Source organism: Anolis carolinensis, chromosome 3, assembly GCF_035594765.1.
Source record: "Anolis carolinensis isolate JA03-04 chromosome 3, rAnoCar3.1.pri, whole genome shotgun sequence".
NCBI lineage: Eukaryota > Metazoa > Chordata > Lepidosauria > Squamata > Dactyloidae > Anolis > Anolis carolinensis.
In genome coordinates, this window is record NC_085843.1 from 31,404,903 (window position 1) to 31,432,676 (window position 27,774).

The window sequence follows — 27,774 nt, forward strand, 5'->3', positions numbered from 1 at the left end:
TTCAACTTGGCATGGCCTGAATTTCAAATTTCAAATGTACTGATTTATATATCCTCAGAACTTGGAAAAGTTAGGGCTACTATTCCTAGAATATCCAAGCCAACATGGCTGCTGGGGGTTGGTCCAAAACAGTGTCTTTTCCAAGCTATGACATGTACATGCATAAAGACAGGTGGCTGATCATCCATATCAGATTGTGTGCTCTTTTATGACAATTTTGAAACAAACTACTTGCTTTGGAACATTTCAGCAGTTTCTTGCTCAGACTATTTGTGATCTGTAAAGAAACGTGATGCTTTTTGGAGTCTATTGAAGGCACCAGGAAAACAAAGTTTTTTTTTTAATTTTTCTTTCTTTGGGTTTCTCCTCTTTTCTCACTCAGACATTTATTATTACCCCAACAACAGTTGTAATAAAAAAAAACACACAAACCAAGGAAAAACAAACAAACAACAAAAGGAAATCCAGGCCCAAATTCCCTGAGATGTGACATTTCCATTGCAAAGAGAAGTGTCAGTTAGAAGCTATTCTCTATTGTGTCATGGAGAAAAATAGAAATATTAATAATAATATTACACGAAGCAAATTAAGGAAAATCAACATCTCCCTTCCTTCTCCCCCAATAGAATTCAGGTAATTCACAGTATATTTTGTACAAATTGTGCAGCAAAAAAATAAAACACACACATTCATTCATGCACACACACAAACTGGAGTGTGGTGCTGCTTAGCAAAGTCCATTGTAGTGCACAGATGGGGAAGGAGAGCCTACGCTTATCCACGTCAACTGTCAATGAGCCATTGGTCTTTCCCATGGAGGGCTGGTATATGCACAAGTGTGCACACATGTACATATGTTTAACTCCTCTGTAATAAAGAGTGTGGGACTTCCAAGTTTTTTCCTTCCAGCTGCTGTCACTGTGCAGTGGGAGGCGATACTAAGCCTGTTGTGCCCAACACTCCTCCATTGGGTACAACAGAGCCGTTGGTCCCCGTCTGCAGGGAGGAGACAGGGCTCATGGGCTCTGAACCACTGTGCACGCCGGCTGCCTGGGATTGCTGCATCTTCTTCTTATTGATCTTCCTTTCCTTGGCCCGCCTGTTCTGAAACCAGATTTTTACCTGTGGGGGAAAGAGGAATATAAAGAAAGTTCAGGTCAAACAGAGAGTTAGACTAGTTGGATAAAACTCTTGGCTAACATCATGTTGTGTTCATATCAATGATGCTAAAAACCTTTTAAAAAACAGCGATTGTTGTGCATTTTGAAGTTGTTTCTGACTTATGGCGATACTTAAGTGACCCTATCCCTGGGTTTTATAGATATAAGAGAGTATGACTTATCTAAAGCCACACAGTGGATTTCCAAGGCCAAACACAGAATCAAACCCTGGGCTCTGGGATTGTAGTCCAACTCTCAAACCACTAAACCATGTTGTAATATGTTGTTGTTAATTGCTATCAAGTTGACTTCAGCCAAGATGTTTCTATGAATGAGAGATGCACAAATTACTCAAATTACAGCTCCTGTAATACCCTGGCCACACTATGATTGTGAAATTTGTAGCCCATGTAAGAAACTTGGCCAATAAACACTCTACTGATGCCAAGTGTTATAATCATCATCACCATGATCAGGTTTACTAACCAAATTCTGAATGATCAAATGTTTCAGCTTCTATCCAAGAATCCAGGTATTAGTGGGCAATAATTTGGTAATGTGGTGCATTCCAAGCAGTTACACTGTTTATAATTGTTCAGGTGTGATATTAACTCCAGTAATACCATTTAGATATTTTGTCAGTTCATTTGAAATTGCTACCAGAGCACAACTCCCCTTCCCAATTTGCTTCGGGGTGGTTGAATTGAATTGAATCATAATAATTAGATTCATTTATATCCCACTTTTTCCAGTTCTGGAACTAAAATGTAAAATGTTCAAAACCAGTTATATATACTGCACCTAAAGAGGTGCACATGCATTTTTTTAAATGTTAATCTTAATAGCTGCTATACTTTCCCCTCTCTTTCTTCTGTCTTCCTGTGTGTGTGTGTGTGTGTGTGTGTGTGTGTGTGTGTGTGTGTGTTGTTTTATAAGCAATTAACCAATTTATAGAATTAAAACAATTTAAATATCAATTAGTCTGTACTTATTATGATATTTTGGACTCCAGCCCTTTCTGTATTTTATCATTGCCTTCCCTGACTGAGACTGTGGGGAGTTTCATGAAAGACATCTGGGAAGCTGAAAATTTCTCATTCTATGATTTTTAATTTTGGTGTCAGTGTTAGTTAACCTGATGCCCTGCAGATTTCTTGGACTAGAACTCAGTGTGAACCTTGAATAATGACTTATCCAGGTCAGGATAATAGGAGCCTGTTGTCTGCCACATTCAAAAAGCACCAGCCTAGGAAAGATTGCTGTCTATGCTTGCTTATTAATAGGACCCGTGAAGTCCAGCAACACTTCCTTTGAGTAAACATGTAGCAGGTTGGGCTCCATGACCATCAATTAGCTTGTTCCCCTCTCCACCGGAAAAAGGACAAGCAATGGAAATGTGTAGAAAGAGGGTGGGCTCCTCATAAATTCCTGAGAATCTAAGCTCTCCTCTTCAAAGCAAAGAGATAACAGGGTTTTAGAGGAAGGGATGGGTCAAACTTGCTGGTTATGGAAATGAACATCTTATTGGTAGCATGAAGTTCACACCTTCCTAGTACATTATACAATTATCCTGAGCAAGATAAGTTTTACTGTTTTTCATTACAAATATGAAAGTATATGAGATGCTTTTGAGTCACATCCATTTCAATAGAGTGTTTTAGGTATGTCTATTCAAATGTTTCTAAAACTCTGCACTCTGGGACTAAGCTTGTCCTATGGTATCTATTCCAACATACTTCCTGCAGTGAAAATTTAGGGAATGCAAGTGGACTGAAACACCAAGAATCCTCCAGCTAGCATGTGACCATGGATACTACGTGACTCTTGGAGAGATAGTGGCATTTTCAGGCTGGGATTCCACTCCTTGGATGAGTTCTGAGCAAACAAGTTCTCCAAGTTGGAAGGAGAAGCTTTTTTTTAGCACAGCCAACAGACAATTGCTGGTTGACTGCAAGGTGCGATTCCCCTCTTTCCACTTCTAGGACAGGTATTTTTATTTTGTTAATTATTGGGGTTTACACTTAAAGAAGTGAACTGAATAAAGCTTTAATCACACACACACACACATATAAATTCAACTGTCACACAGAACAGTTAAAACATAATAAAAGTAGAATGTTCACCTGAGGTTCAAAGGAGGATCAAACATGATACTTACACCTATGCCCAGAGTGTGGACATGTATCCAATTTATTGTAGAACAAATGCAGTGGGGGGGGGGGGATTTCAAACCACTGGATGAAAAGCTGAACCAAATGTTTATGTCTACACATACACCTGAACGCATTACACTATTAAGTGTGACTAGACCTGAATAAACCATTAAATTAGACTTAAGTCTAACTCATGTTGACTGATTTGAAATCCATGTTTATTTAAAAAAATATGAGTCATAATTCTAATTGACTACAATTGGTCATAACCATTAACACAGCTACGACTTTGGATTTATAATTTTGAGCAATAGTTTTGATTACATAGGAATGTTATTTTTTCTTTATCAACCCCAATAATGCTATTGTTCAAGGCTATGGATACATTGTTATGAAATTATGTAACAATGAAAACCAGGGAAAGTTTATTTTATGTACTGCCTGTCCCAGAATCCACAGGCGAGCATGACTACTGGTCATGTCTACTGGTAGGTTCTGACAGTTGTAGGTCAAAAAGTGTAATTTTACCATCTCAGCCAGGTAACAGCTATGTACATATTAACACAATATATCCTAATAATATCTGTCTTCAAAATAGCTAACAAAATTTAGATAAGCATATCATGCAACACGTGTATTTATGTAAATCACAGAGAATGCATGTTAGGCTGTGGAAGCTGACTCGTACAAAACCAAGCCATCAGCCCATCAAGAGCAGTCCATCTCCCTCCATTTCTATGTTAGACTTTCCCAACCAGGGATCCTTTAGGTTATAGAATTCAATGTTCAGAGCTGGTCCAACATTTCTCCAATATCAAGGCAGTCTCTGAATACCTCTGAATATCAGTTGCAGAGATCATGAACAAGAAATAGCTTTTGCACTATCCTGCTAATGGATTTTTATGGACTCTGGTTACAATACGAACAGATATCTGAAATAGACTGATTTTGCTTGTTCCTACACCACTCAAAGAATATCTAATGGCAGGTGCTTCTCCATAGAAGTGTGGAATGTGCTTGATTTAGCATTTCTAAGCCTCACCTACACCAGAGGGAAGTTTTTCTTTGTATTTCAAGAATATGCATAGACTCAGGAGTAGGAAGACTAATGAACAATTCTGGAAGATAGAACTGGAAAGGCAAAGCACTCCTTTTTAATATATATCTCAAATACAGAGTAGTAACAGAAAAGAAACCTACAAGAGACAAAATTCTGTGTAGTTTTTGTGAGTATAGAAATGAGTGCAGGAAATATTGAGATGATAAGTGAGAGGGGGAAAGAGCAAAGGCATTATTTACGTAGGAGCTTGACTCAGAACTAATAATGTCTTTGCAAGAAACTCAAGGACACCCAGAACAGGGGCAGTATTCAAATGTCAGAAATGCATGCCTCTTGGACTTTGAGAACTAAGGTGCAAGGATTTTGCAAGAGCCTGGGAGAAGGCAAGTGCCAGAATGTCTCTACTGATAACTGGAATGGGATAAACAAACACCTTGCTGAACATGAAAGTACACAAAGCAGTCCAACAAACCATTATTCAAACTGGATTAACTTGCACACTTGGACTTAAGATGTTTGTTCCAAACGCCTCTATATAAATATGGGCACAATCCATAGATTCCATAGAGATCAAAGCAATATGAAACTTTTTCCAATGCTGCAGTATCTTCTTTTGGAAAAATTTGTAGTTGGTGTGCTAAAAGTTTGCCATGTATATTATTTCAATGATTGCGGCTACAACTATATAAACTCATCAAGGACATTTGTGTGCCCAAAAGACAAAAAGGGGGCTAACAAAGAATAGTAGCTCACTTAGTGAACTATGTATAGGAGGTTAGATTTTAACAAGGGATTTTTTTACTCCTTGTTTATCCACTCATAATTGTTACTTTCAATGTTTTCTTACTATCATGGAGCCCTAGTGGTGCAATGGGTTTAACCCTTGTGCCATCTGGACTGCTAACCTGAAGATTGGGTTGCTGACATGCTGGTTAGAATCCGCAAGCTCCCATCTGTCAGCTCTAGCTTGTGGGGACATAAGAGAAGCTTCCCAGCAGGATGGTAAGACATCTGAGCGTACCCTGAGCAATGTCTCTGTAGACAGCCAATTCTCTCACACCAGAAGCAACTAGCAATATGTTTTTAATTTGCTTCTGACTTTAATAAAAAGCTTACTATAATAAAGAAAAGAATGCATTTTCTGACTGTGGACAGACCCATGTCTTTTCAGTAACAAATTCCCCACACAGATGGGACCATAGAAAGTCCATTCCACATCACAATATTCTGCATGATGGGAGGACAGGATGAAATCTAAAGGGATCCATTTTTTTTAAATTGCCCATAGTTCATGTAAGCACCAGATTCAAGATTTCATCCAAGCACTAAGTTTCATTTGTTTCTGGAACACAGTCTGATGGTCTCACTGGTAGCTGGCCAAGTGTGCTCTGGAAAAACCCCTACCTATGAAAACTGTTAACTCTAGAACAAAAGAAAATGGAAGAAGCGATGAGAAGGGAATGGGATGGGGAGAGATCATACTGCCTAAAATTACATTCTTCAGCATTCTTCCTGAGGCTGAAATTCCCAAAAGCACCAGATCCTGTATTAACTTAGAAGTTCAGTATGATCAGCTCTGATTAGTACTTCAATGGGAGACTGGAAATGAATCACAAGTGGTGCAGCTTATATTTCAGAAGCAATAATCACTTAAAAGTATTAGTTGGCTAAGAAAACCCATAAAATCCATAGGGTCAACAGAAGACTTGAAGGCATGTTTATGCACACACACACATCCCCCCCTTTTTCATTTTCTGCCTAGGAACCAAATCCTCTGAGGAAAAATTAACAATATTCCTAGTTCAGGACCAGACAACTTGAAATTCTCCAGATGTTTTCGAATCTGAGATCTCATGGAACTTTATCTAGAATGGCTAGTAGTTAGATATGGGTAGTAGAGAGCCATAATCCAACAATTGGGAGATCCACACATTGCCCATCATTGCTATATTCAGTAATAAGGGGGAATTAATATTTAATTCTAGATGAAGGTACAATAATCTAGATTAACATCATATAATTTGTTGTGAACCCTGACATTATAAATAGTTTCTGGGCCAAGGTTCTTGCTTGAAGCTTTAGATCAGCAATTCCCAAACTATGGATGCTACTTTGAAAAGCATGAACCTTGAAAAGATTTCTGCTTTGATTGACAAATCTGAACAGCACTTTGAAACTTTGGTCAATACCTAGAAATTCTGAAACACAAAACACCAGGAGGACCAGTGTTTGGGAATCACTGAATTAGACAAAGGCATCCAGTTTCCAAATATCTTTTGCTTGGTTAAAGTTCTCAGGTGTATGGCCAGAGGAATAATTTCAAGAATCCTCAAGTCTCAGTTGATGTCTATCACCTTTAAAATTGACATGTCCCTGTCTTTCACAAAGTTGCTCATACATCAGGGTTTTTTGTTGACTTTAATATGGAATTGAATACTTTGCTCAGAACATACACACAGACAAAAATTAAGTTAATAAATAGGAAGAGCCAGGCTGGATCTATACTGCCATACAATCCAGTTCAAAGCAGATACTCTGGAATCAGAAACTAGATTATATAGCAATGTAGAAGGGGCCCCACTGTTTTCAATTACAGTGTTAAAAATTAAATATAAAATTACATTTTAAACTCTCCCACATGAAAATGAACACTTCTGTTCACAATTTCTATATGACAAACATTTCTAGTCATTTACTGCATTGCAACAAACCTAGATTTTCCCTGTAGTGTCTACTTGGCCAGGACTTGCAGCTAAATCCTAGGTCTCTAACAAGTAGTTTTGTATGATAAAGCTGATATTATTTCATTTCATACATATAACTAGAAAGAAGATCCAGAACTTAATAACAGATAACTTAATAATACTTTTTTTTAATTAAGAAGCAAGATTGGAAAGCCCTAGATAGCTGCTCTTGATTCCCAATTCTGAAAAACATGGAATAGTTTGGAAGAATTCCCAGAATTCCCCACCAACCCAACACAGCAAGTCAACATGTTGATTGAAGCGATTTTGGGAATTATAAGTAACTTTCCAAACTGTGATGGACCAGTAGTCTAAGTATAATGATAATTCATTCCAAGAAGCACACTGTAGCTGGAATTTGATGGATCTATGTTCATATTTTTTTAAGTCATGAAGCTTTTTCCAGCTCAAGCCCATTGGACTAATTCAGCCTCCCTGACTTTTTGCCCATGGAGTGTTACAGATTACAGTTCCCAGAATCATAGATTTTTTGGCTAGGACTGACAGGAGCTGAAACCCAGAACATCTGTGGAAACTAAGTTGGAAAAGGATGGGTCAACTAATAACCAGCTTATACTGCTAATTGTTTTTCTGTGATTTCAAGTCATTTCGGACTTATGATGACCCTAAGGCTAACCTATCATGATATTTTCTTGGAAAGATTTGTTCAGAAGAAGTTTGTTATTATAGAAAGAGAGAAGATTTGGTATTTGCTTGTGTGCTTTCCAGTCATTTTCAAGTTCTGAGAAGCTTCAGTGAGAGAAGCCCAGGTTGAAGGCTTTGTGAGTGAAGCTCCAGTGTGAAGGCTTCTGTGTGTAAAGCTACTGTGTGAAACTCCTGTGTAAGTTCAGTGTGAGAGGAGGCTCTGTGAAAGCAAAGCTGTTTATCTGCATGAAAAAGAAGTCCAGCATGAAGGCCAAGAAGGAAGTATAAAGAACGTTATTTGTGTTATGGAAAACTTGTTTTTGTAAATAGTGCAACCATATTATTTGCTATAAAGAAAAACCTCCAAAGGAAGAGATAACATTGGTCTGTGCGTTTTGTTCTTTTTATCACTTTTGGCTACTGGTGCTGGATCACACTGCTGCTAATACTCTGCTATACATTTATGGGCAGGGTGTTTTGTTAATAAGCCCGCTCGCCCAACAATTCAAACCCTGGTCTCCTTAGTCATGGTTCAAGACTCAGACCACTATACCACCAACCACACTCAAACCCTCTATACCACTCATTGGGCCCCAAAGAAAACTATAGGCAATGACAAAGCAGATTTGATGGGAGAGTAGAGGGGCACACAGGGATCTTGGATGGTTAACAGTGTAAAGAACCAGCTGAATTCACACCTGTCTTTCTGACAATCCCAGAGTGGCTGCCAGCTCAGCTTTCCTCCGGATGGTGATGTAACGGCTGTAGTGAAACTCCTTCTCCAGTTCCAGCCTCTGGTGATCTGTGTAGACCACACGGTACTTGTCTTTCGTCCTGGTTTTCACTAAGGAGAGAGAGATGAAGATGGTCAAAGAAAATGCACCAGAAACAATATATCCTTCATGAACTCTTTCAAAGCTACATTAATGAATGACTCTATTTGACTTCAGCTAGCCCCTTCTTCATATAAAATATGCTCACTGGCCCTTCTCAATGAGTCTCATGCAAAAGGGGGTTTCTGGAGACAATGGGATAAGGAAAAACACTACAGAAGATGCATGCCCATCCTGAGGCCTAGCTTTCTGCATTTTCTAAATTCAGTACCTAGTTTTTGGAACTTAGCTATTTATCACCTCACATGACACTCCCCAAACAACAGTTTTGAACAGCTCTTTCTCCTTCTTCCTGCTAGTTTAAATTATAAACCCTCAAATGTCTGGCTTGGAGAGGAAGTGATTTTCAAACAATGCACGCTTGTAAAAAGTCAGCAGCTGCTGAGTTTATGGTCCCTAAATTAAACACAACACACACACACACACACTCAAACAAGCTCATGTGTATGCTGTGTGAATGTATGTGCTAGCTTGGTGTGTATGAATGTGTTTATATGCATATAGAGAGAATAAAGCAGCACTGGGATAGCCTTAATTGGATCCATTGAACAAACCATTTATTGGAATTAAATCCCTAGAATTTTAACAGAACCAAATCACTAAATGAGCAATGCAGCAGAATTTTCTGTGCTGAGGATACATATGGGATGCAATCTAGATGAACACTTTTTGAGTTTCATTGAATTCTAAGAAAGAGTTGTTAAATCTTTTTTCACAGTATCATGACCATGGCTCAAATTCTCCTTGCAAGTAGAAAAGGGGAAGAAGAGGCACACAAAAGCACAGTAATATCTATTTCATCAGAACATGTTTACCATCTGATGGATTGGGACCACAGATCTCTTTCATGTTTTCACTTTAATTGCCATGGGCCCATCTTATTAAAACATGAGTAGTTTTATAAAGTATTTAGAATTCTTTGCCACCACAAACTACAAATCCCAGGATTATGTAGGATGTAGCCATGGCAATTAAAGTGGTTTTAAAATGCTATGACTGAAAGAGACATCTGCATTACACACACACACTCACAAACATATACGGTAGCTTTAGATTTTAATACACAAATTGTCTTGAAATAGCACTAGATAGTAATCATGACCAAAGAATATTTCAAATAACAGTAAGGTTGGCTGTCAAATATCCAATAAGCTTTATTTATGCAAAGCATCGACAGAAATTGTGAGTATCCTTATCAACACATCAACAAATTTCAGGAGAACTAAATCATAGCATCTAAACATCCTACAGGCACTAGACACCGACTTACTTTGGAAGTTAAGCAAGGTCAGCCATGGCTAGTACTTAGGTCTCCTTCATGGAATACCAGATGCTGTGTGCTACATTTCAGGGGAAGGATCTGGCAAAACCACCTCTGAGTATTTCTTGTCTAAAGAAACCCTATTGAACAAGTTGGCAAGCAACTAAAAGGCACACACATACTTAGCAAGGTAACCTTTACATCCAAAGATGTGCTTTTTTTCAGAGAAAAACAGAGTAGTGGAAGTAAAAGGAGTATTGTGGAACTTCATTAAATGCTTGAGAGGGAGTTGAGGAAGATGATCCAGGAAAGCTCATACTAAAATTAAAAGAAAGAGGAAGAGAGGGGGGATACTAGTGGTGTCTTTAAGGCTGAGAACTACTCTCAAAGAAATGGGTCTTAGAAGGGTCGATGCTATTGATCCAAGGGGTCCAAGGATCCAGAGGTAACCATTGGATCAAGACCACAAATCTTTTCTCTTAGGGTGCATCTACACTGTTGAATTAATGCAGCTTGTCACCACTTTAGCTGTCATGGCTTAATGCTATGGGATCCTGGGCATTGTGGATTGGTGAGACACCAGGACTCTTTGGCAAATCAGGCTGAAGGCCTTATAAAGCTACACCTCCCATAATTCAACAGCATTGAGCTAAGTCAGTTAAAATGGCATCAAATGTGGGATTTGCACCTATTGGAAATAGCACCTTCTCAAGCCTTTCACTATTTCTTTATTAATGTATATATTTGCTAACCTGTATTCTAAATGGCAAATGTTGATTTGCCAGTTTGACCGTACCCTTTTGGTGTGAGAGGAGTTATAGGCATGTGATTATACTGAGCATGTTCAGACTCAGGACTCAATTTTGTATTCAAAGTTTGCATCAGACCTCAGTAGAGGTGGATGCATGTTGCTCTTAGGACTTCAATAGAGAAGTATGCTCGTGGACTTCAGTGAGTACAACTATACTGAAAGACTATGGACTACTGAATAAGAATGATACCCTGTGTACTCAACAGGCAGAGAAACTACATCCTATCCATAACTGAATTTTAATAAGAAATGTTCCTCTATGGTGAATTAATGCAAGATGTTTATGAGTAAACAAGATATGCTATTTTTCAACTAAAGATGGCTTTGTGTTTTATCTCTGAGTGCATATCTTAAACTAAAAGATAAGGGAGAGTATATGTTTTGGGCAACTGCAATTACAATTACAACCACAACTTCAGCTTCAAAGAAGCAACCATCCCCTGCTGGGTATTACCATGTAAATAATCAGTGAGGGAGAAAGTGGACATTATTCTGCATAGGGGTTTTAGGATTCTTAACACACACACACACATTCATTCATTTTTGAATTATTATGTGTTCAAGGAAACAACCCTCCTCTGCTAATAATGTGTGTGTGTGTGTGTGTGTGTGTGTGTGTGTGTGTGTGTGTGTATATATATATATATATATATATATATATATATATATATATATATATATATATCGGCATGTCTTTGTCCTTGGCAGTCCAAAGACATGGTTCTTCAGTTTAGCAGCTGAGTTACTTGTGCCATTACATGAATGTTTGTAATGTTTTTCTTGACTAGTGGTTTTCAAAAGGTGCTCTCCACATGTTGATAGGGATTCACATTTGCCAAACGGATGTGACATCATTTTTCCTTTCAATAAGGTTATGATTGCCATTTATTTCCAAAAGGTTATCGCCCCAGAGAGTGGGTGCAGTAATTCCCAATAACCCCGCACCAAACTACAACTTCCAGGATTCCATAGCATTGAGCCATGCCAGATGAATGAGGTCAAACTGCATCAATTCGACAGTGTAGATCAGGCATGGACCAACTTGGGCCCTCAAACATGGGCAAACAATTCCAGTTGTTAGGAATTGTGGGAGTGAAAGTCCAAAACACTTGGAGGGCCCAAGTTTGCCTATGCCTGGTGCAGATGCACCCAAATTCCTTCCCTTCTGCTGGGGAAGTGGGGTGACGGCTTGCCCTCCTTCTGGTTCAACTTGTTCTCCTGGCCAATAGGCCTCCCCCCAATCTACTTTCTTTTTTAAAGGAAGAGAAAACATCTGAGGTGATCCGCCTTGTTCTGGCCGTAGGCTAGCGAGTAAGCAAGTGAGCAAGCAGGCTGGCGAGCAAGAGGTAAACAAAGCCAAGGCACCCGCCCCCCTTTCCCGCATCCCGTCGACAAAAGCTCCCTGCGGAGAAGACAAGACCGATCAGAGGGAAGTCCCCTGGAGCCAGGCAGGAGCTACAAGCCGATCTTATCAAAGGCCCTCCGGAGCCTCCCGCCCCCCAAGACCAGGATGACCCCCGCCAGACCCTCTACAAAAGGCGGCGGCGCTTTCATCCCAAACAACAACTCCCCGCTCCCTTCAACAAGTCTCCCACGGAGGGAAGAAGGGGCGGATCTCTCCAAGGGCATCTGCATTGGGACGAAGGTTCCATCTACACTGTTGAATGAATGCAGTTGGCCTGAGCTGCCAAGGCTCCATGGTCGGGAATCTTACTGCACCCAGTCTCTGGGCACATATCCGTTTGGCAAATATGAATCTCCATGAACATGTGGAGACCACCTTTTGAAAACAGCTAGTCAAGAAAAGCATGACCTTGGTAGAAGTCAACTCTTTGAACAAGTGAAATTCATAAACAGTCATGTAATGGCACACAGAATACTCAACTGTTAAACTGAAAAACCATGTCTTGTCGAAGGCTTCCATGGCTGAAATCACAGGGTTGCTGTGAGTTTTCTGGACTGTATGTTCTGGAACACAGCCATGCAGCCCGGAAAACTCACAGCAACCCAACCATGTCTTTGAACTGCCAAGGACAAAAACATGCCACTACAAAAATATATTTGGTTATCAAAGGGTAGCTTTTTCTTTGCAGTCGCAGTTGTAATTGCAATTGCAGTTGCACTAGCCCAAAACATATACACTCCCTTTAAAACCTTTTAGTTTAAAGTATGAACTCAGAGATAAAAAACAAATTATTTGAAAAATAACCTATGTTGTTTACTCATAAACATCTTGTATTAATTCACCATACAGGCTGAAGCTTACTGAAGCTTAGTTAAAGAAGTCCCTCCCACACCAAAGAGATAAAGTCCAACTGGCAAATGTATACATTAACAAATAAATAGTGAGAGACTTGGGAGGTTGCTATTTCCAAGATCTGGAGAGATGCCTTTTTATAAAGTCTTAAGCTTCACCAAAGAAAAAGGAAAGGTGTTGTCGAAGGCTTTCATGGCCAGGATCACAGGGTTGTTGTGTGTCTTTCGGGCTGTGTGGCCATGTTCCAGAAGCATTCTCTCACAACCTCTGAGGATGCCTGCCATAGATGTGGGCGAAACGTCAGGAGAGAATGCTTCTGGAACATGGCCACACAGCCCGAAAGACACACAACAAAAAGGAAAGGGCTTGGGAGGGGTCTGCGTGCCTTTAATTCGGTTTGCGGTGAAAGGAAAGCTACCTCACTCAGTTTTATGATATGCAAGGGAGCCAGCGCGATGCTGTGGTTTGAGGGCTGGAGTACCACTCAGGGTGCATCATACAATGTGGCACAACTGCCATGGTTCAATGCTATGGAAACCTGGGAGTTCTGGTTTGGTGGAGCACCAGCACTCCTTAATAGAGAAGGCTAAAAACCACAACTTCTATGATTCCATAGAACTCAGCCATAGCAGTTCAAGTTGCATCAAAATGCATTAGTTTTGCAGTGTAGATGCACTTTGGGACTCTGGAGACCAGGGTTCGAATCCTCTTGGCTCGACCTCGATCACAGAAGCCGCAGAGGGAGGCAAAGCCAAACTCCTCCGAACAAACCATGCCAAAGAAACCCCGTGTTAGGGTTGTTTTAGGGCCCCATGCTTCATTGGTGTTGGCTTTGGTTCCATTTATGAGGGAGCAAAGCAGTATTTATTATTTCAAGAGGGATCCTCTCGCCTCTGCAGGAGTCTACCGTATACCATGCAGCTGTGGACAAGTCTACATAAGGACCACCAAACGCACCATTGTCCAAACACGAGTCAAGGAACATGAAAGGCACTGCAGACTAAGTCAACCAGAGAAGTCAGCCATAGCAGAGCACTTAATGAACCAACCTGGACACAGTATATTATTTGGGAACACAGAAATGCTGGACCACACTTGACAACCACCATATCAGACTACACAGAGAAGGCACTGAAATCCACAAGCATGTGAACAATTTCAACAGAAAGGAGGAAACCTTGAAAATGAACAACATTTGGCGACCAGTATTATCAAACTCTAAAATGAGGACAGTAAACAAAGAACAACACTCAAAAACAGGGGAATTCCAGACAGGAAACAATCAGGGCCAGCTAATACCTCCCAACAAAGGATTCCAGCCGGGCTTTGAATCTGCAAGGCCATTAAATGCTAATCAATTGCAACATTCACACTTGCCACAAACTGACACGAGTTCTTTCTCCCACCCTGGACTTTCCACAGATACATACACCTTACTTTCCTAGTTTCCAACAGATCTCACACCTCTGAGGATGCCTGCCATTGATGTGGGCGAAACGTCATGAGAGAATGCTTCTGGAACATGGCCATACAGACCGGAAAGCTCACAGCAACCCAGTGATTCCGGCCATGAAAGCCTTCCACAATACATTATTTATTTAACCTTTTCTGCCTCACCAAACTAAATCTCATGGTTCCATAGCATTGAAGCACAACACTTAAAGTGGTGTAAAACTGCCTTGGTCCTACAGTATAGATGCAGCCTTGGTGTTGCTAGATTTTCAAAACAGCAGGAAGGATCAGTCGAAATGTATGACAGACTGACAACCAGGAAATTTCACGTTCTACCAAAATACCAAATGACAGCACTGATTCAGTTGAGCTAGCCAGGCATTCTCTGTAAAATGATCATATTGCTTACATTCACCTTTCTGACTTTTTAAAGTGCCAAAATATGGTATGGGGTTGTTTGTGCCTGTCTGTTGGTATCTTGTTCAGACTCTATGAAAGAAACGTTTCCTAACCCTACAATAGGAGACATCCCTCATAGTAAGAGAAAGGGAATCCGGACCACAAATCAGGGACATAATAAGGCAGAAAGATTTTAAGGTTGAACTTGGACTCTGGAAATTAGGTTGAACTCTTTTTATGAAAACCTACTGGGTGACCTTGAGCAGGTGACATACTCTCAGCCTCAGAAGAAGACAAACCCTCCAAACAAATCCGGCCAAGAAAACCCTATGATAGAGTCGGAAAGGACATGAAGGTAACAAAGGGCTCCCCCGGAAGTAGGGATGGGTGGGCATTTTTCCACTCATGAACTCCAATATCCCTCCAATATCCTTTTATCCCACAGGCTCTTGCCCCAAATGACCTGATAGACCTACCACGCTCGTGTTTCTTTTCCTGGTGGCTTAAATCGACTGTGATTTTTAACACTTGCGAAGGTGGCAAGGCAGCCTTCAGCAAGCTTCCGACATTTCCAACGCGGAATAGCTGCTCAGTGTTTGCCCATCGTGGTGTAGTCATATGACTCTGGAGACTTCTTGCCCCCGCGTTGCCCAGGGGTGATCCTGAGCATGTCACACTCTCTCAGCCTCAGAGGAAAGGCAAAGAAAAAAAAACCCCTTGGAGCAAATCTTGCCAGGAAAATCTTCGTGATAAATTTGACTTAATTCAAAAAGTACTTGAAGGTGCACAATAACAATATGTAATAACTATACAAGTACCCCGGGGGCGAAGTGTGTTAAAGCACTGAGCTGCTGAACTTGCAGACTGAAAGGTCCCAGGTTCAAATCCCTGGACCGGAGTGAGCGCCCGCTGTCAGCTCCAGCTTCTGCCAATCTAGCAGTTCGAAAACATGCCAATGTGAGTAGATCAATAGGTACCGCTCCGGCGGGAAGGTAACATGCCGGCCTACGGACAACGCTGACTCTTCGGCTTAGAAATAGAGATGAGCACCAACCCCCAGAGTCAGACATGACTGGACTTAACGTCAGGGGAAACCTTTACCTTGTTATACATATTTCACATCTATTCGGAGTGCATACCACACACAATACAGCTACAGAAACTCTCCCTCATAGAAGTATATTGAGTTTATCTAGGCGGATATTGAACTTTTAGGAGCCCCCGTTGGCGCAGCGGGTTAAACGCTGAACTTGCTGGCCGAAAGGTCGGTGGTTCCAACCGGGGAGCAGGGTGAGCTCCTGCTGCTAGCTCCAGCTTCTGCCAACCTAGCAGTTGGAAAACATGCAAATGTGAGTAGATCGATAGGTACTGCTCTGACGGGAAGGTAATGCGCTCCATGCAGCCATGTCAGCCACATGAGGTGTCTATGTTCGGCTTAGAAATGGAGATGAGCACCCGGAGTTGGACACGACTAGACTGAATGTCAGGGGAAAACCTTTATCTTTACCTTATATTGAACTTTTAGTAAGCTATCTATAATACTACAAATTCTTCGAAAACATACTGAGGAGGCTTAAGGGAGGAAGAGGGCTCTCAGACCTCACAATCTCGCAATGGATGCCTGTCATAGATGCAGGCGAAATGTCAGGAGAGAATGCTTCTGGAACATGGCCATACAGCCCGGAAAACTCACAGCCACGCAGTGATCCCGGCCATGAAAGCCTTCGACAACACAAAGGAGTTATAGTTAGTTTTACAAGGTCTTGAGACTTCTCTGGCGCCTCAGCAAACTACGACTTCCACGATTCCATTGCACCGAGCCATGGCAGTGAAAGGGGTCTCAAACTGTACATTGTAAATTCTTCCTTCGGACTAAAAGTCTACCCATCTGTTAATCCTGGCTCAAGCCAAAGCATTAAATCAACGAGAATTCGGGGAAGCCAAAAACTCCCATTCGGGGAAGCCAAAAACTCTAACATTCTTCGGCGTCTTGGGACAGTTTGCACAACCTGTGCCTGAAATGCATCTGCCACTTGCGCAAAAATCTCGAGTGTCAGAAGGAAATGTCCTTTTTATGCCTTGCACGTCACAGGCCGGCATTCGTTGTCTTCCTGTGCATTTATTTTTATATACTTGCCGTCAGTTTCCCTTGTGGCAAGAATGATTTCTTATTCCCGTGCATTAAGGGTGATGTATTATTTTGACTACGCCGTAGAATTAATGCAGCTTGGCCCCACTGTAACTGCTCAATGCTACGGAACCCTGGGAGTTGTAGTTTTACAAACTTTTTTGCCTTCTCTGCCGAAGGGGTGGTGCCTCACCAAACTACAAATCCCATTATTCCATAGCATGGAGCCCCGGCAATCCAAGTGCTGTCAGACTACATTAATTCTACAGTATAGATGCAACCCAGATCGGTATTAAGTTGTGAAGCGAGATAACGGATTGCCCCCCCCTCCCCCACACACACCTTCGGCCTGGTTACAGCCACTTAAAATACTTCTTTTTTATAACCAATTACAATCCTATAAATCACTAGCTGTGCCCGGCCACACGTTGCTGTGGCAAAGTCTGGTGATATGGGAAATAAAGTATTGAGGAATTGGTGGTAGTTAAGGTAAAGGGTCCCCTGGGCTGAGTGGGTTGCTAGGGGACCAAGTGAACAGAGCTTAGCCTTCTAACTGGCAGCAATTGGATAAAAACAATTATTCCTCTCCCTCTAATTAGGGCTTTATTTTTCTTTTCTTTTTGTTGTATCAACCTAGAGGCATGGATGAGGGGTTGTGCTGTCAATTTTCGAGGTTGTGGGGTGTTTACTTTTGTTGTTTTGTCCGCTGCCATTATGCCATCACTCTTTTATATATATAGATCGGCATTGCTTTCTGGCTCCCTGGGCTCATAGTGGGAGATCCAAGCACATTTCCAACAACTTCTCCATCGCATCCCAACAGGATCGGGCCCTTGGAGGTTCCTGAGTCCGGGAGTTCCGTGGGTGCATCCTCCAGCTTCTTCTCGTGGCCCTCCCAAAAGATCTGGGGCCTATTGTCCCCTCCAAGGAATCTCAATCCGCTCCAAAGATCTACAGGGCTAGACATTTCGTATCATTTGAGAAATACTGGGGCCTTTTTCACAGAACCTAGAGACTCCAACTGCCTTATTTCAGCTCTGCACCCAGGATTTCATAGGATAGATCACTGATTGTATCCTTAGTGCAGTCTGGAACTCCTTTAGGCTCCAGGATTCCACGCTATGGAATCATGGGAGTTGTAGTTTAGCAAGATCTAGAGTCTTCTCTGCCAGAGTGCTGGTGTCTCAGCAAGGATTTCAAGGAGCCCCCCTGGCGCAGTGGGTGAAACTCTTGTGCCGGCAGGACTGATGACTTGAAGGTTGGGTTTGTGTTGTTGAAGGCTTTCATGGCCGGGATCACAGGGTTGTTGTATGTTTTCCGGGCTGTATGGCCATGTTCTAGAAGTATTCTCTCCTGACGTTTCGCCTACATCTATGGCAGGCATCCTCACAAACCTCTAGATGTGGGCGAAACGTCAGGAAAGAATACTTCTAGAACATGGCCATACAGCCAGGCAAACATACAACAACCCCGAAGGTTGGGTTGCTGACCTGAAGGTTGCCCCTGGGCAAGGTCCTTGCAGACGGCCAATTCTCTCATATCAGAAGCGACTTGCAATTCTCAAGTCGCTCCTGACACACAAACACACACACACACACAAAACAAGGATTACGTAGCATTGAGCCATGGCAGTTGAAGTGGGGTCAAACTACATTAATTCGCCCTTGGCTTCTCCTCAACCGGCTTCTGGGAATTGCTGCCTCAACTTCCCGGATCGTCTGAGGGTCTAGGATATACACCTTTGATATACACCTTCCTCGCTCTTGTTTTCTCCTTTCTTTCGGCAGGAAAAGTTCCGAAAGGAGGAGGGATGTTCGCAGTCAATACAGATAAATACCAGCCCCGCAACAAGGGAGAAATGGGATGCAACAAGAGCTGTGTAGTTTGACTTGGTGGGTGTTAGAATGGTCCAGCTCTATAGCTCCTACGATTCCATAGCCTTGAGCTAGGGCAGTTGAAGTGATGTCAAACTCCATTAATTTTACATAGTAGATGCAGAGTAGATGTTAGGTTCAAAATGCACAATTTAAACCTACTCCAGCCACAGTGAAACCCAGGTGGGTCAAAAAGTAATGCCTCCTGTGTCATAATAACTTATGAATGAACATATAACAGCAGAAATTGCTACAGATCATAGCCTGAACTGTCCTCTACACAAAACTACCGTTCGACATAGCCAGTCACCAGCAATTTGCACACATTTGCGCCATAATAGCTATCAAACCCACTGGAAATCCAGGGTCTTGCTTCATGACTTTCAAGCCGTTTTGGCGTCATTCAAGTCATTGAATATGAAACCACTAGGGTTGTTATGTGTTTTTCAGGCTGTATGGCCATGTTCCAGAAGTATTCTCTCCTGACGTTTCGCCCACATCTATGGCAGGCATCCTCAGAAGTTCTGAGGTATGAGGATGCCTGCCATAGATGTGGGCGAAACGTCAGGAGAGAATACTTCTGGAACATGGCCATACAGCCTGAAAAACACACAATAACCCTTTGATTCCAGCCATGAAAGCCTTCGACAACACATGAAACCACTAGGTTGTCTTTTAGAGGTCCAAACAAGTACAAATCGGAAGGGGCGTCCCCATAAACATTCTTCAAGCTATTATGGATTTCCTTAGGCACACAACCTTCTTTTGCCAGAAATTCAATGACAACGTTTTCTTTTAGCTTCAGATTCATGGCTCTAATAAGTTAATCCGACGAAGAAAATACCATATCAGTAGAGTAAGGTTACCTCTATCATATCATGCTAAGATAGTCCAGAAGCAGTGAAAGAAATAAAAGTTAAGGCGACGGAGGCATTACTTTTTGAGCCACCCTCGTCTATTTCCATGTTCAACTCGCATTCATTTACTTAGAAGAAACGCCGTCGGCTTTTCAGACGGTCTTTTAAGGTTCGGATTTTCCTACGGCTTAAGAAATCTGCGCGAACAAAACCAAACACATACAACAAAGACAAGGCCCCTGGTTTATTCAAATTTCTGTATTTGCCTTCCCGCTCGTGTTTCGCCCACGGGGGAAAGCTGCCCAAAACCTTTCGTTTTCAGTGGAGAGGGAAGCCCCTGAAATCCCCCCGAATGTTTGCAGCGCCCAGGCCACTGGGTTCAACAAACCACAAAGAGAAAAACCTCAGCCCGAAACTCAGCCGCCTCCAAGGTTTGAGCTTTGGTCCCGGAAGGATTTCTCCCTCTTCTTAAAACCCGAGAACTTGGCGCGTTTGGGACCGAAGGTCAGAGTTTGGGAAAGTTCCTCCTTCGAGCTGCAACTCCCAGAACTCCCCCCAGAAAGGAACTTTTCCCAAAACCGGCTCTGGCTCTCAGTCTAAGGATGCATCTGCACGGAAGAAATAAAGCACTTTGATGCCATGTTCTCAAAGGTTTTCATGGTCGGAATCATTGGGTTGCTGTGAATTTTCCCAGGATGTATGGCCATGTTCTAGAAGCATTTTACCTACATCTGTGGCAGGCATCCTCAGAGGTTGTGAGGTATATTGGAAACTAGGCAAGGGAGGTTTATATATCTGTCCAGAGTAGGAGATGGTTTCATGCCCGGAATTCCCCCGTTTTCAGTGTTGTTCTTTGTTTACTGTTCTTATTTTAGAGTTTTTAAAATACTGGTAGCCAGATTTTCTTCATTTTCATGGTTTCCTCCTTTCTGTTGAAATTGTGGACAATTTCAAGCATGTGGGCAACTTCAACAGAAAGGAGAAAGCCATAAAAATGAATAAAATATAACTACCAGTATTAAAAAAAACCTCTAAAATCAGGACAGTAAATAAAGAACAACACTCTGAAAACAGGGGAATTCCAGGCATGAAACAATCAGGGCCAGCTAACACCTCCCAACAAAGGATTCCCCCATGCAGGAATCAGCCAGGCCTTGAAGCTGCACGGCTTTTCAATGCTAATCAAGGTGATTAATTGCAACATTCACACTTTCCTCCAACAGACATGACTTCTTTCTCCCACTTTGGACCTTCCACAGATATATAAACCTCACTAGCCCAGTTTCCAATATACTTCACAACATGCCTGCCATAGATGTGGGAGAAACGTCAGGAGATAATGCTTCTGGACCATGGCCATACAGTTCGGAAAACTCACAGCAACCCACTTTGACACCACTTTATCCGCCATGGGTCAATGCGAGGGTATCCTGGGATTTGTGGTTTGGTGAAGCACTGGCACCTTTGGTAGAGGCGGCTTTAAAACTACAACTCCTGTGATTCTACAACATGGAGCCATGGCAGTTCAAGTGGTGTCAAACTGCATTATTTCTACCATATAGAAAGGCTCTCTTGTCTTGTTCAATATTTCCTTTTCTCACCCAAAGCATTGTCCAGTGACAGAGTCCATCTGCACTGCCACTGGACAACTGCTATGCTATGAAACTGCCTTATATGGCAGTGTAGATGGGAGGAGGAACTGTGTGTATGTGAGTGTATTCTTTTTAATCCTTTATGTATATGTATATGTATTAGTATTAATATACTGTATATTAATTTTATTATATGTGTATATGTGTATTAATATATACACATAAAACATACACATACTGAAAAAAAGTAGATGGGTCAAAAAGTAATGCCTCAGTCACTCTAACTTTCATTTCTTTCAGAGCTACTAGATTATGGATGCATGATAAAGTAACAAGTAATCTTACTCTACTGGTTTCGTCTTTTCTTTGTCAGATTGACTGATTAGAGCCATGGATCTGAAGTTTTAAAAAGTTTTGTCATTGAATTTCTGGCAAAAGAAGGTTGTGCACCTAAGGAAATCCATAATAGCTTGAAGAATGTTTATGGGGAAGCTCCTTCTGACTTTTACCTGTTTGGACTTCTGAAAGACAACCTAGGGTGGTTTCGTATTCAGTGACTTGAATGACCTTAAAACAGCTTTGAAATCATGGGTCACGAAGCAAGACCATGATTTTTTCCACAACGGTTTTGATGTTTGGGTTAAACGATGGCTCTAATGTGTACACATTGATGGTGACTATGTTGAACAGTAATTTTGCGTAGAAGACAGTTTAGACTATGATCTGTAGCAACTTCTGCTGTTATATGTTCATTCATAACTTTCTTATGACACAGGAGGCATGACTTTTTGACCCACCCTGGTGTGTTACAGATCTGAAGGAAGACAAAGACACATCCACACACACACATATATATACCACACACATACACATATGGACCTCTCTCTCCATACATTGGCACATCTCTATCTTCCCATCTGTCACACATTTGTTGTAACACAGGAGGGAAACATCTTTCTCTAGGACATAACTTGTCTCCTTGCTTTGGGAAGTGAAAGGCGCCTCAACCCTTCTCTGAGCACATATCTCCTGGAAGGCCTACCAAACAAGAGTTGTAAACATTACAACCATACATTGATAGGGAAACTCCTTACATTGAAAGGGAGAAAAAAGGTCATACAAATGCTAATGGAGTAGTAAGGTTAGCATCCCCAGAAAAGAGGGGGTTAGTTAACACGCAGATGCCAAATTCGAGGGAAGAGAGAGGGAAGGATATTCCCCGCTGCTCCACAAAGCTCAACCCAGCCCGATATTGCTGACTTCCGAAGGTTTGAAAGCCGCGATTTCCTAGGAAATATGTTGAGTGGGTTTAGAATGGCAGTTTTATAGCCCCCATGCTTCAGTTTAACTGGCCGGGAGATAAATATGCCTGTCTCGGTTTAGATTTAGCATAGAACCCGGTGGCACTTTGAAGAAGAAGAAAAGGGACATTTATTACGCCTTGATGGGGATTTCTGGGTGTTCTCGTTGCGCCAAGACTTCTCTCCCTGGGAACAACTTTCTCCTTTTCGGAAACAGTTTCAGGTCCGACTGGACCAACCGGGACATTTGTAAAACGCAGCAGGAAGTAGAACGACAGACCTAGACCTATTCCCAAAACCGGGCGCAAATGATTTCCAAGGGATTTCTGCAAACTTGAGGCTCAACAAGGAATGAAATCCTGTGTTTTACTTTTACATGGTCTTTCTCCTTCTCTGCTGATTACTACTGGTGCCTCACCAAACTGCAACTCACAGGGTTACATAACACTGAGGCATGGCAGTTAAAGCGAGGTCGAAATAGCTTTAATTCTACAGTGTAGATGCACCCCCAGGAACCCCAAAGCTCAAATCCCATTGGGAGCCCTGACTGAGGTAGACCAGATCTCTTGGTTCAATTGGATTTACTAGGGGTTGAGTGACTCAGCCTTCAAGAAGGGCCTCAATGGTCTTACTTTAGCTAACTGGCAGGTTCCAGGCAAAGAGCGCCAGAGAAAATGCATTTTTGCGCTTCCTTATTTTGTGTCGAAACGCCTTCTCAGAGGCGTAGTAGTAGTAATAATAATAATAATAATAATTGCATTAGTTACACGCAGAGTACAACTACACACAGAGTACAACATAATGAAAACACATATATAAAGCACGTGACTATTGGGTTACTGTGAGTTTTCCGGGCTATATGGCCTTGTTCTAGAAGCATTCTTTCGCCTTGCATCTATGGCGCGATTGGGAGGTATGTTGGTTTATATATCTGGGGAATGTCCAGGGTGGGAGAAAGAACTCTTGTCTGTTTGAGGCAGGTGTGAATGTTGCATTTGGCCACCTTGATTAGCATTGAATAGCCTTTCAGCTTCAAGGTCTGGCTGCTTCATTCCTGGGGGAATCATTTGTTGGGAGGTGTTAGCTGGCTCTGATTGATTCATGTCTGTAATTCCTTTGTTTTCTGAGTTCTTTAATTACTGTCCTTATTTTAGGTTTTTAATAATAATAATAATAATAATAATAATAATAGCCAGATTTTGTTCATTTTTATGATTTCCTCCTTTCTGTTGAGGAAACCATGAATATAGGTGACTATTAAAACACGTATATTTAAAAAAGATAGACCAAAAATTAAAACGCATCAAAATAATGTAAACCAACAAATGTACCTGTAAAATCCAATTTAGAATGGACTATGTTCGTCATTATTATGATGTTTTGATTAAGGTATTAAATATGATTATTCATTCAGTGCTGCAGTGTTACGCACTTTTTTAAACTGTATTTTGTTTTCACTTTTGTTCAAATCTAAACTTGGAACTCTCGCCTTGGGAGAGAAACGAGATATATATGAAAAGAAATAAAAGAAAACTCAATCCCAATAGTTAGGGAGAATCAGAGCAGACCCTTTGAACCATTAGGAGTTACAGAAGGGTCGCTTTGTTATTCAAAAAAAGGTTCCGTGGGTCTGGTCTATATGGGAAATATAACTGAATTAAAGCAATCCAAACTCATTGACTCTCGTGTAACTCTGCTGGTCTCTTACATATTCATCTAAGCTTCTAGATCTGCGGATCATAACTTTCTGAATTGCTTTGTTTGCCGCAGCCTTATGCCAGGATCTTTACCTGAACGGATAGAGGGAGTGTTGACTCTGTGTTATCGAAAGCTTTCATGGCCGGAATCACCGGGTTGTTGTGAGTTTTCCGTGCTGTCCCAGAAGCATTCTCTCCTGCCATAGATGTGGGCGAAACGTCAGGAGATAATGCTTCTGGAACATGGCCATACAGCCCGGAAAACTCACAGCAACCCAATGTTGACTTTCTTCTGTTTCTTTGTCGTTAGTTAAATTTGTTCAGAGGAGGTTTGCTTTTGCTATTCTCTGAGGCTGAGAGCATGTGACTCTCCCCAGGCCACCGGGTGGGTTTTCACGGCTGGGAGGGGTTCAGACGCAGGCGCTTGTGCAGATGATTGCACAAGGAAATCCTGGAACCAGTTTGAGACCCAGGAGGTGATGATACAAACCACAGGGCACTCACATGCTTTTGTAGGGGTTTGTTGTCTGGCCGCCTCAGTTGGACGCAAGTTTCAAACTGAATTACACGATCAGTGTAGACCAGCCCCTCAAAGCAACACCACGCAGCTGATATCCCAACAACAACAACACAACAACAACAACAACAACTTCTTCTTCTTCTTGGTGTTTTGGTTTTTAGCCCTGTTCCTGGGGTTCTTTGGGGCACTGATTCAAAAATTCAATTAACTTTAAGGCCCTTCCACACAGCCATATAACCCAGAATATCTAGGCAGAAAATCCCACAATATCTGCTTTATATTATCTGAAGTCCACACTGAGTCCACGCTGTCATATATTTCAGTTTAATGCAGAAAATGTGGGATTTTATTCAGCTGCTCGAAAGGGCCCTACTTTCTTATATAGGGTTATCATAATTATCTATGGACTTCCAGATGAAGACAAGTATATGGCAGTTGTTCTGTGTCTCAAAAAGAGATACACATGGGAGGCACCAAAATGTGTGTTGGCCACTGTTATTGCTGCAGTTTTTGCTCTTCTTTGTATCCCGCTTTTGTCTCTAGATTGAGAGACAAAGCCACTCACAAGATGAAAAAGAACAGCGCAGTTTACAATCCTTAAATAATACAACAGGAATTAAACATCCAAACAGTTACAATGCCTTGAAACACTTACAAACAGTTGAAATCATCAAACAGCACCACCCTGGGTCAGTTTTAAGAACTTTCCTCTTGAAAAACCTGCCTTTGCACCAAAGTTTCGGCCTGCCACCCCAAGGGCAACAAGGCCCATTCTAGCCCAGGCAGGGGCAAATTTCCCTCCAGGTGTTTTGGACTTCAACTCCACTCGTGACCCCTTTCCACCCGAGAAATGTTTACTTCCGCTGGAGTATATAGGTGTATAAATTATGTACAAAATGTACTGAAAACAAGACAGCATTTTCAGGGCTTGCAAAGCAGGCTGGTTTCTCCTTTTTGCAGAGCACAGCTGACTCCTTTTTTAAAAAACCCTGCACGGCATTGCTTGCTAACATATTTGTGTAAAAGGAAGCCCTTCAGAAACCTTTTCTTGTTGCCTAATATTTTGTGAGCCCCAACACTGAGCTAAGGGGACCCCATTGGGGCCAGGGCCCACAGTTTAAGAAGCATCCTTCTATAAAGCCCCACATGGCTCAGTTCCGGGCTATTTGGCAGATCCTTCCTCCTGAGACCAGCCTGCCCAGGCTCTTAGATAATAATAATAACAACTTTATTTTTATATCCCGCTCCCATCTCCCCAGAGGGGACTCAGGACGGCTCACATGGGGACAAGCCTAGTTTCAACATACAATAAAATACAGCATAATTAAACCAATGAAAAACAAGTAAAATAGTATAAACATACAAACCAGCATAAAACATCAACATCAGAACATTAGAACATTAGAGTCTGAACATAATATACAAACTATAAGATAAAAACCAGCAGACTCTACAAGAGGGAATTCAGGATCTCATTACAGAGTTCAATCAATTAGAGTGGAGTGTGATAAAGTGCAGTAATTGTGGCAACTAATAACTAACCGGAACTATTTATTCGAATGCACATCGAAATAACCATGTTTTAAGGTCCTTTCGAAAGATGGATAGTGAGGGTGCCAGCCTGATCTCCCTGGGGAGGGAATTCCAGAGCCACCACCGAGAAGGCCGTTTTACAAATGCCTGTTTTAAGGCGGATGGAAAATGTCCCTGATCCAGTGAGGCATTTATAATACCCACATACCCGTTTACCAGTTTATCCTGCCAACCTAGCAGTTCGAAAACATGCCAATGTGAGTAGATCAATAGGCACCGCTCCGGCGGGAAGGTAACAGCGCTCCATACAGTCATGCTGGCCACATGACCTTGGAGGTGTCTATGGAAAACGCCGGGCTTAGAAATGGAGATGAGCACCAACCCCCAGAGTCAGACATGACTGGACTTAACGTCAGGGGAAACCTTTACCTACCAGTTTACCAGCCTCTAGAGAGGCCCTTCTCCCAGTCCCACCATCATCACAAGCAAAATGGATGGGGGAGTGAAGAAAGACAGACTCTGGAGCTCTCTTCCCATTCTAGCCTCTAGCCCTGGCATGGGAAAACCTGGGCCCTCCAGGTGTTTTGGACTTCAGCTCCCTCAAGGGAAGGGTTCAGCATTTCGAGGGAAACAAATAGGTGGAGTCCTTGCAACCCCGGAGCCCTCCGGGGTCTCTCTGTGTGTGTTCGTGGCCCTTCTTTGCCCCCTTCGCTCCCTCCCTCCCTTTCTCCCTCCATGGCTCCTTACCGGCTCCCCCCGCCGTGGGCTTCCTCATCCAGTCGCAGTGGCTCCTCCGCTGCCCTCCTCCTCCTGCTCCGGGGGAGAGCTGCTCGGGCGTCTGCTGGAGGGGCGCCGCGTTGAGCGAGTGGAGCAGCCCGGCGGGCGACGGGGCCAGACCCCCGCAAGAGGGCCCCGGGTGCGGTGGGTGCGGGTGGTAGTCCCCGGTGACCGGGTTGTAAGCCAAGCCCGCCGCCTGCCCGTGCCCGTAGCCGTTCCAGTCGTAGGCGCCCGGGGGCGGGGAGGGCCAGGGCGAGCCGGGCGAGGAGGAGGCCTGCCCCGAGTTGTCCAGCCCCCCCATGGAGGGCCCCACATGGTAGGCGCCGTAGTCCGCGTAGGGGGGTCCCGGGACGAAGTTCTGCGCGGCCAAGTTGAGCCCCGCCGCGTGGCGCACCGAGGAGCCCGGCGGGTACATGGGGGCCCCCTCTTTGTCCAGGAGGTAGCTCACGTACATGGCGGGAGGGACAGGGCCCGGCGGCGGGAGCAGGACCCGGGGCGCCTCCGCATGCTGCGGCCACAAGGGGCCGGCGAGGGAGGGAGGAAGGGGGCGCGGGGGTCTCTCCAAAGGCGGCGATCCCAGGCCTCCCTTCTCGTCTTCTCCCTCCTCCCGCCCTTCCTCAAGGAGCCGGCTCCATCCAGAGGACTCAGGAGCAGGACCGG

General features: G+C 42.7%; 1 protein-coding gene across 1 annotated transcript; it reads right to left on the reverse strand.

Annotated features, from left to right (window-relative positions):
- On the reverse strand, positions 1-27,774 carry cdx2 (caudal type homeobox 2). The gene is made up of 3 exons (XM_062974675.1): positions 27,085-27,774; positions 8,461-8,606; positions 1-1,122 (listed from the first exon to the last, which is right to left on the reverse strand). The coding sequence occupies exons 1-3, from the start codon at positions 27,566-27,568 to the stop codon at positions 916-918; spliced, it is 837 nt and encodes a 278-aa protein (XP_062830745.1). The 5' UTR covers positions 27,569-27,774; the 3' UTR covers positions 1-915.